This window comes from Phalacrocorax aristotelis, chromosome 3 (genome assembly GCF_949628215.1).
Source record: "Phalacrocorax aristotelis chromosome 3, bGulAri2.1, whole genome shotgun sequence".
In the NCBI taxonomy this organism is placed as follows: Eukaryota; Metazoa; Chordata; class Aves; order Suliformes; family Phalacrocoracidae; genus Phalacrocorax; species Phalacrocorax aristotelis.
In genome coordinates, this window is record NC_134278.1 from 87,501,361 (window position 1) to 87,513,538 (window position 12,178).

Genomic DNA, 12,178 nt, shown 5'->3' on the forward strand with positions numbered 1-12,178 from the left:
GAGACGCCCGCGCTGCCGCAAACCCCTGGTCTTCACGTCCCACCGGCGCATGCGCAACGACGGGAGCCACCGGCTGCCCCCTAGCGGCTCTAGGTAGAGCTGCTCGTGGGCTGCCGTTCTGCTCTTCAATGAATGAGGCGGGGGAGGCGGGTAACCGCTGCCATGCCGCCAATCGCGTTCGGGGGCGAGGCGCGCGCACCCTGAGGCGCGCTGGGAGCTGTAGTTCTCCCCGAGGCCTCCATCGCGCGAGGCGGCGGGAGCCGCGACTACAGACCCCAGGCGGCCGCGCGGCCGGGCGCGCCCCGCCCGCCGCCGTACCTTAGCGCAGCGCCGCGGTAGCCCCGGTCGCGCTGTAGAGGTGACCTCGAGGCTGCGGGACCCGCCGCTTCCCTCAGCCATGGTCAGTACTGCTTTCTGGGCCGGGGGGCGCTGCCTTTCGGCGGCGGGTGAGGCGGGGTGGCGGCAGGCTGCATCCCCTGAGCCGGGGCGGTTGGGGCGGGGGGCTCCCGTCAGGCGGAGGTGGCCGCGAAATGGCGCCGGCTCCCCGCCACCGCCTCCTCGCCGGGCGGCCCCTGTTGCCGGGTACCCGGCTGGAAGCGGACCTGGCGGCGGCCCAGGACTCGCCTTGGCACCCGCGGCGGCCGCACCGTGGTGACCTTCTCCTAGCCCGGGGACGTGGGGGTCGGTGTCGGCCACCACGATGCCGGCCGAGCATCGCCTCTGCACCGGCGGTGTAACCGCGTCTTTCCCCGAGGCCGGCGTCTCGCCGAGCCCCTTGGTTGGCAGCAGTGCCTTCGGGAAGATGGGAATGCCTGCTCCTTAAGTCCGTGAGGCGTTAAAGGTTTTGGGTGTAATTCTGCGTTAGCTTAAGGGGAAATGCCTGTAAAATGTTTTCCTCGCTTGTTTCATCCCTGCTTGCTGTCAGAAGTCCAGATATTTATGTAGGTTCTCCAAAGTGTCAAGGAGTCCTTCTAGTTCTTGTCCCAAGGTTGCATAGCTGACCTGGAGTGCTTTTATTTTCTCTCTCTATATATATGTGCACACACAAACTTGCATGGAGACCTTGCTTTCCTTTATAATTGTGAAAAATCTCCATGTTTTTCTAGGCTTTACCCTGTTATTCAAACTTTTCTTTTGGTACTTGGCTATAGATAAGATGTTTATGTGCTCTGAAATGTGGCATATTATTTTACCTATATGCTAAAAAATACTGACATCTGTAAATTTTATCAATCCTAATTCTCCCGTTACATCTAGTCAAAATATGAATTCTTAAGAGTGACCACAAGACAGCAAGTTTTGGTTTGTACTTGAATTTTCAAAACATTGGCTGCCGTGAATTTGCTGGTCTCCAGAACTGCTCTTTGAAACTTACTTTGATGCCAAGACTTCTTAGAATGTCACTGGTTTTTATCTTTCACTACTCTAATTTAGCATTTGGCATTGTGCAAACGCTTTAAACTTCTGAAACAAAATAATGTGTCTAATGGTGCAACTGCTATTAGCTAAATGAAATTGAAAAAGTTTTTAAGGGCACCTGTCTCAAGGTCATTTGTTAAGGAAAGAATTCCCTTGGAATTCAGTTTATGAACCACAATGCTGCTGGGGTTGCTAAAGTGCATGACTGTCTTGCCGATACTTTCTGCCACACTTCCAAATGCATTTATTGTCATTGCCACTCTGCTTTAGAGAGGGAAGTGCAAGGGGAAAGTTTGTTAGGCAAGCTTTAGACTTCTGAGGACATAGCATTTAATTTAATGCTTAAAGCATTCTTGTCAAGCAAGCTGGGATAACTTAGTTGGCTTTCATATTCAGGAATAGCAATAGTTTGATTATATTTTACAGACAGTTAAGTTTATCAGTAATAATGTTTATAGAGGTCTTTTATAACTATAATTAATAGTGCAAAGTCCATCACTTGGATGTGTGATGTGTAGATAGGACACAGACTTTCATGTTCCTAGGTTTGATAGGTTGTGGGTTATTTCATATTAAGCTTTTATTTACCTTTGTAACCCCCTGAATCAGTTTTCCAGTGTACTGCTATTTTCATGTGTGGCACTAATATTTCAGGTCTGCTAGTGTCAGCAGTAATCACAGATAATTTAGGCACTAAATTCTTCAGCCAAAGTGTGTGTGGCAGGAGGGCATTAAGACCACAGCTTACTCATTTGATATTGGAAGCTTTACTTTTATCTGTGGTAAGTTAGGCAGGAGGAATGCTACATGTTTACGGAATTAGAGAAGGGTATCCGGAATGCAATGTTTGCTTTTTTTTCTTCCTTTTCATCATTACCTTTACCACTCTTTCAGTTTCTTAAAACTTTTTAACTATACATCGGCTGTATGTGAAGTGGGGAGGGCTTTGAAACTAGATAGTTTGGGTAGATGTCATTTCATTTGTCCTCTAGCTCTTGTATGCCTGACAGTGAGTAAAGGTCACCTCTGTAGTTACCACAGCTTCTTGTCAAAGCTCAGTGCAGGAGCCAAGTCATAAAGTGCCTGAACATGAATGTGTGGAGCCTACAACTTCCATAGTGCAGCTACCCATTTCTCTAAACATCCATCCTCCAAAAGTAGCCTCAGATGCTTAACGATACTGATTTTTATATGTGATGTAAGTTTTCCAGGGAGAGTTAACTACATTTTGTAAGAAGCACAGCATTTTTAGCTTGTTAATCTAGCTCCTGGAATCAAGAGAGAGCATGAAAATTTCTTTGATAGTAATTGCTCACAGTTCGTGCAGGGCAAGGGACTTCAGGGAAAGCTTTTATGTGAATCCAGTGTACTGAAGGCTTGGAGAGAAAAAGAAAAACAAGTAGGCTGAACTCCTTACTTTATTTTAGCTTATGTTTCTTCTTCCCTCCTCCAGCCCAAAATGGGGAGAGAACAGGAAAGATGGTAGTAAGCAAACATAACTTTTTTGAGAGGGTGAAGCTGAGTCATGACTGAAGGACCTTTTTTTTTTTTTTAGCAAGGCTAGATGTTAAATCTGTCTTAGTTAAAAAACAATAGTCCTACCTCTTGCCTTTTTATATTCCAGTCCTTCCCTCTCCTGTTGTTATGCTAAATACTCACCATAATGCTAGTGGATAGATTGACATTTTTTATGTTTAAATCAGGTTATTAGCATATAATGGAAAAAAATTCTTTTCACTTTCCCTGTTTTGTAACACTACTTTAGATTGCCTCACAGGTTGCAAAGGAGAAAGAGCCTAACTTCTGAAAATCTTTGTTCCATTCACTGGAAATCCAGAAATCAATTCACAATTGATTTCAGATATGTAATTTAACGCAAATGTGTTCTGCCTTTATCTGTGTGAGTTCTGGAGTAGCATGCTTAGCATGGAATCATTTTTTTATATGCTGATGTGGGATTTTGCCAGGCCAAGGTAATTTTCAAGTACTTATTTTCCTAACTAATTGAATAGCTGCCTTAAAGGAGTGTTCATTGTTGCCTTTATGTAAGTAAAATATAGGTTTTTCCTTAAAAACATGCTGAAATTTTGGCTTTAAAATCTGTGTCTTAAATCTGTGCTGCCCATCATCATCTGGACAGTATAACTACTCAAGAATAGTGTATCAGAACTAGTTTTGAGATTTAAGCCAGCAGTAATTGATAGCCTGTTCTCCTTCCCCTGATGGAGAGGTTTGAGGGATGAGACTCGCAGTAGGACAGGTTGAAAAAAAATAATGCAGTTGAACTAAGTTCTCATTTTATCTAATGTAAATGGTAAAATGGGGTAGGTAGCCTCATTTTTGTAGTTATCTAATGCTAGCTTGATGCAGCTGTGCTTGGCTGGTCACTTCTGCAGAGAGAATACACTCAAATCCCAAAATGGTTTTCCTATAAATATTAAAGCAGGGATTTTGGTTGGAAAGGATCTCTAGAGGTCTTCCAGTCTGACCTCTTTCTTGCTCTGAGCCTCGAGGTTGTCCAGTCCAGCCTGATAGCGAGGCTTTTGCTGCTGCTAAATCAGATTATATGTGTGTTTTTTATCTGGGCCTTGAAAACCACCAAGGATGAAGGGTGCACAGACTCTCTGGGTACTCTGTTCCAGTGCAGCAGTAGCACCGTAATCAAGAATTTTTCTCTCAATTTATAGCCATTGTCCCATCTGCCACTACTAGAGGTGTTTGGCAGTGTTATTTTTGTAACTTTTCTTGAAGTAGTAGTAGGCTGCTGTTAGATCACTCCTTGTTCTCTACCTTTCTTATGCCCAGCTGTCTCAGCTTCATTTTATAGGACATGAACTCTTGACCGCAACCATCTGAGAAATGCTTGCCTGGTCCCTCCTTAGTTCTTCCAAATCCCTCTAAAGCCCATGGTCCCAAAAATGGACTCAGTATCCTAGCTGCAACCACCAGCACTAAGTAAAAGGCCTGTCTTTGCTCTGCAAGCTACACTTTTCGTAATGTAGCCCAGTATGCAATTAAATCACTTCAGGCATAATTGAATGTGGAAGATGTTTTGTCCGTAATTCAAATTATCATCTTTTAATTACTTGGAAAACTGGGCATGGGATTCCAGCAGGCTGTTTGGAGCCTGCTCATTCCTGTCCCAGCACGATCTGCCTCAGCCCTATTGCCTCTAGGGAGAAGGGGAGATACAAAAAACAGGCTTGCAAAATATTGGGTTATGAATGTCCTCTGGCATGTTTTCCCTTTTCAATATTAAATAACCTCTGGAGTTCCCCAAATCCTGGTTCTGCTTAACAAAATGGACTTTTGCTCTTTGTATGGATATATTAAAAATTACTTTGGTAAGCCATTTTTTTCCCTATTTGCAGAATAGCAAGATGTTGGCAATCTTCTCCCAGTCTTCTGGAGTTTGGGGTCAGTTTGACAATGGAGAGCTGTATTATGGATTTAGGTGTCTGTATTTGCCCATAATGTAGCTTTTGTCTGTGGATTTGTTAAATTGCTGCATAACAGTTTAGGCAGTATTTTTAAGTCCACTAGATTCCTTGGTTTCTGGCATTCAAAGTCTTTGGTTGCAAGTAAGTGTTCAAAATACTTAATGGAAACAGCCCTCCAAATTGAAAGAATCTGAAAACTGGTGAAGTTTGGCAGCTTGTAAAGCTTCTGTAGTAAGTATGAATGGGCAATCTAATGAGTGGGTACATGTTGTAACACCTTATGCTAAAAAGGCAGCATTGTTAAAAGGAATACAAATTTTTTCAGATTGCCATTCCTTGCGTTTTGGATGCTTTTCCAGGAACAATTCCTAGGGATACTTTTGCAAGCGTGGTCTGTTTGTGTAAAAGCAAATAGAGGAATTGCTGGTGGTTCTAGCAGAACAGAAGTATGATCCCAGGAGTTGTCCCTGATCCACATTTAGGCACATGCTTTGATCCAGGTTAAATAATCATAACGTTATTTCTGTAGTGACTTAATTTTTACTGCTCTCTGATGCCATGAGCCTGCACTGTGTAGCTGTAGGTAAGTCTCCATAACTTTCTTGCAGGGTGAACCTATCAGAGTCCTGGTGACCGGAGCTGCCGGGCAGATTGCTTACTCACTGCTCTACAGCATTGCCAAGGGGGATGTCTTTGGCAAAGAACAGGTAACTCTTACACTGAATTATTGCTTGTCTCTGCTGCACAGTAATGAATATGATAATGTCATAACTGCAGTTTCTAAGACTTGTTTTCTTCTAGACACTCAGAATGGTTTACCAATATGCAAGTAATTTATTCTTTGGGTGGTAAAAATGGAGTCCTGCTCTTGTCATGCAAGCTTTCAGTTGTTGGTTGTGCTGAAGTTTTTCAGTTTTCTGTAAATGGGTTTTAAGTCTTGCACAAGATAGTTTCTAGCAGATAGCAAGCAAATTCATTTGCAAAATGGAGTACATGCAACTTGCACTAAACCATTTCTTTCTTTACAGCCGCTTGTTCTTGTGCTGCTGGATATCACCCCCATGATGACTGTATTGGAAGGTGTAGTAATGGAGCTGCAGGACTGTGCTCTACCACTGCTGAGAGGTGCCCAAAAGAAATTTTTCTTACACCTGCAAGATGTTCTAGTACAACTATTGAATTTATGAGTTCCTGTAGCTGGCAGGAAGTTAAGCAAAAAAAAATATTAATGATCCTTTCTTGGTTTTTATATTTTGTGAAAGATAAGTTAATTTAACTTAGGCTGTAAGCTAGGAAGAATGTCATCAAATGAAGTTTGTGTAAAGAGTTGACTATGCAGATTACCTGGGTTTTGGTTTCTATCATCTAATCCTGGGTTGTCAGCATGTGCAACAAATTCAGGTACTTGTGTATTTATTCATTGCATGCTGGTCTAGTGGTAAAATAACAATGAATCTTTAGATATGCTTACATGCCTGTACTAAGCAAAAAAAGTCTAGTCTTTAGACATATCTTCTGCATAAAGACACAAACTGAAAAATCACTCATCAAGTCATGTAAAAAAGTTCAGTTCTGATAAATCTAAACAGTCAGAAGAGAGACAGTAGATGCTATTGTAATTATTATGGTACTTTAAAAATCTGTAGCTACCAGCTCTTGTACTTGTACAAATCAAACTTTCTCCAGTTTGAATTGTTAAAGGGAGAGGACAACTTCATTTGTGTTGATACTTGCCACTAAGATTTTTTTTTTGTAAAAGTGAAGAATATAGTCTCTGCATACATGTGTATAACATGTGTATATGCCTATGTATATATGAGACAGGCAAATGAAAGGTATCTGTTGACATAGATTTCTCCTGTGTTTTCAGAATTTACATCTAAAGCTTTTGATAAATATTTGTGTATAAATACTTGCCAGAAAACAGTTTCTAATCTGTGGAGTTAGGGCCAAATGACTATACTTGTATTTTTTGAAGCAGAAGGTGGTAATCTGTCAGATCAGATTATATACTATTTATGAACCAAAGAATATTCCTGCTAACACTTTGCCATGAATATTTATCTTACTTAGACCTTTTTATTTCCCCATTTCCTGTTTTTAGAGGTCATTCCAACAGACAAGGAGGAAGTTGCATTCAAAGACCTTGACATAGCAATTCTGGTTGGCTCCATGCCAAGGAGAGAGGGCATGGAGAGGAAGGATTTACTCAAAGCAAATGTGAAAATTTTCAAGTCTCAGGGTGCAGCCTTGGACAAGTACGCCAAAAAGACTGTCAAGGTAAATATAGCAACTGAATTTAAAAAGTTAACTCTGAGTTATGTAGAGATCTAAATACATTGTAGAATGTTATTGCGCAAACAGGAGCCTATTCAGCGCTGGCCTTCCTTAAGCCCTAGAAAATACACCACAGTTAAGGTTAAATGAGATATAGTATGTTAAATAGGTAGATGGTTTAATCCTTAATTCATTTTCTGAGAAAGGTAAGTCTTACATTGAATTGCTGTAGTCCATACATACTTTGAACTGGTTACCAGCAATTCTTAAAATCTGTGTTAAAAAAAAAAAAAAAAAGCAGTCTTCTGCTCGTTATCTCTCTTTCTGAGAGAACTGAATTACCTACATGCAGCTGCCTACTTCATATCCATCTGCGGCTTTAACATAATGATCCTTAACTTCAATATCAATGTGAAATTACAGTTGCACAAAGAATCAGCTTTATTTAGGTTGTTTGCTTCATCTTTGGAGCATTGGAAGCTTTTAATTGTTCTCTCTCGGATTCCTTCAGCACAGTTAATGGGATCATGTGGCCGCTCTCCTACTGCTTTTGATCTCAGACCCAGGCTCTGACTGTGCTTTGTAACTGACTTTTTAATGTCTACTTCCTCTGCTGATGAACTTCCTACTGCTTCTAAAGACTTGTTTGCTTCTTTGTACAGTGGAATAAAAACTACCAATATAACTATTGCAAAGTAATGGAAAATTTGCTGGATTCAATTTCAAAAGGGGAAATACAAAGGGAAGTTTACAGATTAACATGTGTGATTAAGAGTATGTGGAGCTTGATGTTAATCATTTGAGGCACATTAGTGGATGAAGGATGAATAAAAATAAGTTTTCCATAGTAATACATTGATCTAAGTTCAGGCAATATTTTTCTTCTAACTGCCTATGAACTTTGAGATAAGTAAGTGTTCTGGCTTTCTTTTATAATAAAGCAATTATATAAAGCAGTGGCAGCCAGTCTAGGGACCGTTTAAAAGGTGATAGTGAATTCACTGTGGGCCAGCCAGTGTGTCTGTATTGTGCTTTCCCTGTATCTATTAGTATGGGGATTTGAAGCCAGGCTTTGTTTCAGTGTGCAGATCTCCCTAGAGGTCTTGTTCTTTTCCATGTTTGAATGTGAAATTATAGAGAAGATGGCTAGTTAGAAAATACTTTTCTGTACAGTTATAAAAGACTCTGTGACTATGAACAAAACATATACAAAATAATCTTGTTGAAGACAACCAAGAGATTTAGAAAGCTTAACTTTTTGATAGTTTCTTTGAAAGAAAAGTCACGTATTTCACTTGAGGGAGCTGTTCTGCAGAAATAACAACTTCATCGTTCCACATCCCCCTTCCCCTTTTTCATTTTTAGGTTGTGGTAGTTGGGAATCCAGCAAATACTAACTGCCTGATTGCATCAAAGTCAGCCCCATCAATACCAAAGGAGAACTTCAGCTGTTTAACTCGCTTGGATCACAACAGAGCTAAATCTCAGGTAAAAAGGGCCTGTTCAAGGTAGAATGCTTTCTGTTGTCTCTGCTAAATACAAATACGGCAATACTTTCAAAGAAGCCTGTGAATTGAGAGGCTGAAGTTAATACAATGGACATCTTTAATTTCTGGTTAGATTGCTCTGAAACTTGGTGTGACTGCTAATGATGTGAAGAATGTCATCATCTGGGGGAACCACTCATCCACTCAATATCCAGATGTTAACCATGCAAAGGTAAACGTGAAAGGAAAGGAAGTTGGAGTTTATGAAGCTATAAAAGATGACAGCTGGCTGAAGGGAGACTTTATCCTGGTAAGATCTTGGGGCTTTTTAAAAGGGTCATTCTCTGCTTCTGCTTTCTCCTAACCTCATATGAAATTATGAACTATGTAAATGACTGACTGAGTGAAGTAGCTCTTCCTACCACTAGAACAAGTCATCTTCAGATAGCTTGTCTCTATTAGTTATTTGCTTTTGAAAATTTAAGGCATTATTAAACTTGTGTAAATACTACTGGAAAAAAGCCATTTGGAGTGCTAAAATGAATCAACAAAAGTAATTTTGATCATAGCTTAGGTGCAACTCATCTAGCACACAGGCACCATTGACAGTGTGACCTTTGGTGACTTTTTTGGGCAGCTTTGTAGATGAAGTAGGATGATCTTCCACTTGCTGCTCCCCACGCACCAAAAAAAAGCCCCCCAGCCCTCTCTCCCTGCACATGCATGCACATGCACACACACGCACACGCTTTCCAAATCTAAACCTGTGGCCTTGTCAGCAGCATTTCTGAAAAGGAATCTGAAAAATCTAGTAGACACCTGCAAATGCTTCATGTAGGGTAGTAATAAATAATAAGGTTGGGTAGTAAAACAAAATAATGGTATTAATTGATCAAGAGCACAGGCTACCTAAATGCAGTATAAAGTGAAAAAAGGATTACTAAAGCCCTTGATGAATGTGGCTCCAAGTAGCTGTACTTTGCTTGGTATTGCAGTGTTACTGGCATGCTAATAGCCAGGTACTATATCTTAGCAAAAGCACCTTCAGTTTGGGACTGAAGATGTGTTTTGTCATATGACCATGCTCTGTCCTATCTTGATTTTGATTCCAGTTCATCCTTGTTGCTACAGAATAAATGACTGCATGCTAGCACCCAAAGTTCATGAGCCAGAGTGTAAGAAAGAAACCTGTCCTTTTCCTTGATCCTGCTGTATCTTATGAGGTCAAGGCAGGATACTGGTTTGGTCTTCTAGGTGCATTGTAATGCTGGTCTAAGCTAGAACGCTTTGCCTAAGATAAGGAGATTTCATAATACCAGCTTTCTGCTGGGGTCTGGTTGGCATACAGCCTTACCAAAACTTATTAAAAGAAAAAAAATACAGTGTTAAGAAGCTATTCTAATTCCAAGAAGTGCAATTCTTAAGTACAAAATTTTTAAATACAAATTTGAGTACAGGTTCAGCTATCTTCAGGTGTTAAATTAATTTTATGCATTAAATATTGTAGGATTGAGACCAGCAAGTAGTTCATGTTGGTATTCAGCAAAGAAAATTTGAAAGAAAATCTGAGACATCTGTTACTGTTGGCGTACATCAAGTCTCTTGGTGGTAAAAGCTTGAAACATCTGATTGGTATGAAAGAAGTTAGCGGGCTGCTAGCTCTAAAGCAGGTACTGAGAAATGAGCCAGCCTCTGAAATATTCCATTACGTTCTTGTCTTGGCAAAACTCTTCTAGACTCTGTTTCTGGATTGTATGCCATGTTTATTTAGTGACAGAACTGTATCTTGGCTGATGAAATTAAATGATGTTTGTAAGGGGTCTTTCCTTATGGCGTCTATTGACAGCGTTTAGACCAAGCCAAGATTTTGCTGCTTTACAGTTTAGGATTTTTTCTTAATTGCAGACTGTTCAGCAACGTGGAGCAGCAGTTATTAAGGCTAGGAAGCTGTCCAGTGCGATGTCAGCTGCCAAAGCTATCTGTGATCATGTGAGGGACATCTGGTTTGGCACTCCAGCGGTAAGATGTTGCTCTTGAGTAAGTGCTTGTTTGCCTTATGCTATGATTACATGCCAGTGTATTTGACCTAAGGTGTGTATGTCTGTTGATGGGGGGAAGAATCTGTCTTTTTCTGGAATAAAGTGTGTCACAGGAGATGCAGTATATTGGAAATTAAGATTGTGCTTGTTTCTAACAGTGAAAAATGTATTTGTCCCTTCCTCTGCTGTTTTCAGGGGGAATTTGTTTCCATGGGAGTAATTTCTGATGGCAATTCTTATGGTGTTCCTGAAGACTTGTTATATTCATTCCCTGTTGTGATCAAGGTAACTAGACTGTATTTAAATCTTAAGTATCTTCTGCAAGACCTGGTTGAACTATTGTATGAGCTAGTTGACAGCTGTGCTTTCACTATGGGACTGCAGTTGCTGGGACTCAGGGGTTTTAAGTGTCTTTCACAGACAGGACCATTATTTGCTGTTTTGTAGTAGTTGTCAAATAAGTACTGACAGAAGAGTAGAATCTTGCATGACTAGCTGGTGCTGGTTGTATTCTTTATCTGAAAAAATTAACTTCTGCCTAATGTGTTTTTTAAGGCCATAAACTTTGTTTCTTATGCGGCAAAGTTTCTTTTCTGCAGACCGGATGAAGTCTGTTCTCATATGGAGGGGCTTTTTGTTTGTTTTCAAACAGGACAAGACCTGGAAGTTTGTTGAGGGTCTTCCTATCAATGATTTTTCTCGTGAGAAGATGGATCTGACTGCTAAGGAGTTAGCTGAAGAGAAGGAGACTGCTGTGGAATTCCTCTCCAGTGCATGACTAGGTGATAAGGAAATACAAAATAATTTAAGAGTGGAAGAATCCAAAAGTCGTCTCTAAGTCTGCTACCAAACACAATTACTGTATTCAAGTCAACTGTCTGTGGCAATTGTGCATTTTAAAGTTCATATGCTTTTACTGGTACTGTTGTGCCTATTGAGTTGTTAGCAAAAAGATTATTAAAGAAGTGAAACTAGTTTGTTGACCAAACTTTATCTGTTCAATACTAGTTGCTTTCTGTGTATGATACAGAATAATCGTTTGCCTTGGCTACTAACGCACAATCTGAGTTTTGATTAGAATTTGGCACTATTGGAACGCATCCTAGTCTGTGATCACTTCAGCATCCTGTGGTTCAACTGAAAATGAAATTAGAATCCCAATAGTTCTTGTTGAACCAGTAGTTCAGTGACTTAAGTCTATTGCTGGACAGACTCCCTAGTATATACTGTTCACTCTGGTTATGCTTACAGTGTTTGTCAACAGAAATATTAAAAGATGCTTAATCACATAATGGCTAAGAGTAGTCTGTTGCACTTTATTTGCATGTTTTAGTTTTGTATTATAAAATTCTGCTAGTTACATCATAAAAAAAAAAACCCTGAAGACCCGTTTTATAAAACTGAGGGAAACTAGTTTTCAGAAGCTTTATTGATGACTAGCAGTTCCATTTGTCTTTCACAGGCAAAAATTGCTTTATGCTAACATCAGACACAAAAGCCTTAAGGCAGATTTGTA

At 40.4% G+C, this 12,178-nt stretch overlaps 1 protein-coding gene across 1 annotated transcript; it reads left to right on the top strand.

The window, feature by feature from the left end:
• Nucleotides 1-85: 85 nt before the first annotated feature.
• On the top strand, nt 86-11,954 carry MDH1 (malate dehydrogenase 1). Its single transcript, XM_075088392.1, has 9 exons — nt 86-400; nt 5,468-5,566; nt 5,888-5,984; nt 6,964-7,139; nt 8,502-8,624; nt 8,757-8,933; nt 10,529-10,642; nt 10,858-10,947; nt 11,315-11,954. The coding sequence occupies exons 1-9, from the start codon at nt 398-400 to the stop codon at nt 11,438-11,440; spliced, it is 1,005 nt and encodes a 334-aa protein (XP_074944493.1). The 5' UTR covers nt 86-397; the 3' UTR covers nt 11,441-11,954.
• Nucleotides 11,955-12,178: the final 224 nt, after the last annotated feature.

What these genes read in the sequence shown, in the direction of transcription:
- MDH1 (XM_075088392.1), top strand. An exon ending in ACGCCAAAAAGACTGTCAAG is followed by an intron (nt 7,140 to 8,501) that starts GTAAATATAGCA and finishes TTTCATTTTTAG; the next exon opens with GTTGTGGTAGTTGGGAATCC. An exon ending in CATTCCCTGTTGTGATCAAG is followed by an intron (nt 10,948 to 11,314) that starts GTAACTAGACTG and finishes GTTTTCAAACAG; the next exon opens with GACAAGACCTGGAAGTTTGT.